Source organism: Myotis davidii, unplaced genomic scaffold (assembly GCF_000327345.1).
Source record: "Myotis davidii unplaced genomic scaffold, ASM32734v1 scaffold472, whole genome shotgun sequence".
NCBI lineage: Eukaryota > Metazoa > Chordata > Mammalia > Chiroptera > Vespertilionidae > Myotis > Myotis davidii.
The window spans coordinates 922,300-922,812 of NW_006283774.1; the positions used below are offsets into that span (position 1 = coordinate 922,300).

Here is a 513-nt window from a genome sequence, read left to right on the forward strand (position 1 = left end):
CATGGGATGTCCCTCCTCAACACCAGGCAGGACGCCCTCAGCATGGGCACAGGGACTGAGGACCAGGGCCACCTGGTTCCTATGGCCCCAGAGCCCTGTACCCTGTGCCCGCTGGCCATGGGCGTGCCCTGGGGCGGAGCTGCTCACCTGTCCCTTTGCTTTGAGATCTGCTGATGCACCTGGTGCCCGGCTCCAGGAAGGGTTCGCCTGCCGCCTACTCCCTGCCAGACTGGTACATCCACCACAGCCAGCCGCCCGCGGCCAGCCAGAGGCGGTGAGTCCTTCGTCCTCACAGGAGAGGGGAGTTGAACTGATTTTTAAAAAACACCTGTGATTTCTGGCTTCACCTCAGGATTCTGGGAAGCAGGCTCTGGAGAAGGGCGATGCGTTCATTCTCAGAACCTGGAGGGAAGGGCTGGAGGCCCCAGGAAAGGGGAAAGGGTGGTGCTACCTGAAGACAGGCAGAGGGAGATGGAGGGGTAGATGGAGGGAGAGGGGGAGAGATAGAGGAGG

At 61.6% G+C, this 513-nt stretch overlaps 1 protein-coding gene across 1 annotated transcript in view; it reads left to right on the top strand.

The window, feature by feature from the left end:
- Window positions 1–513, top strand: part of LOC102755029 (chromosome unknown open reading frame, human C7orf57) — a 12,688-nt gene that overhangs the window by 4,850 nt on the left and 7,325 nt on the right. Inside the window, exon 3 of the mRNA XM_006754020.2 lies at window positions 166–274. Coding sequence (XP_006754083.2) covers window positions 166–274 — 109 coding nt within the window. The remainder of the gene's footprint in view (window positions 1–165; window positions 275–513) is intronic.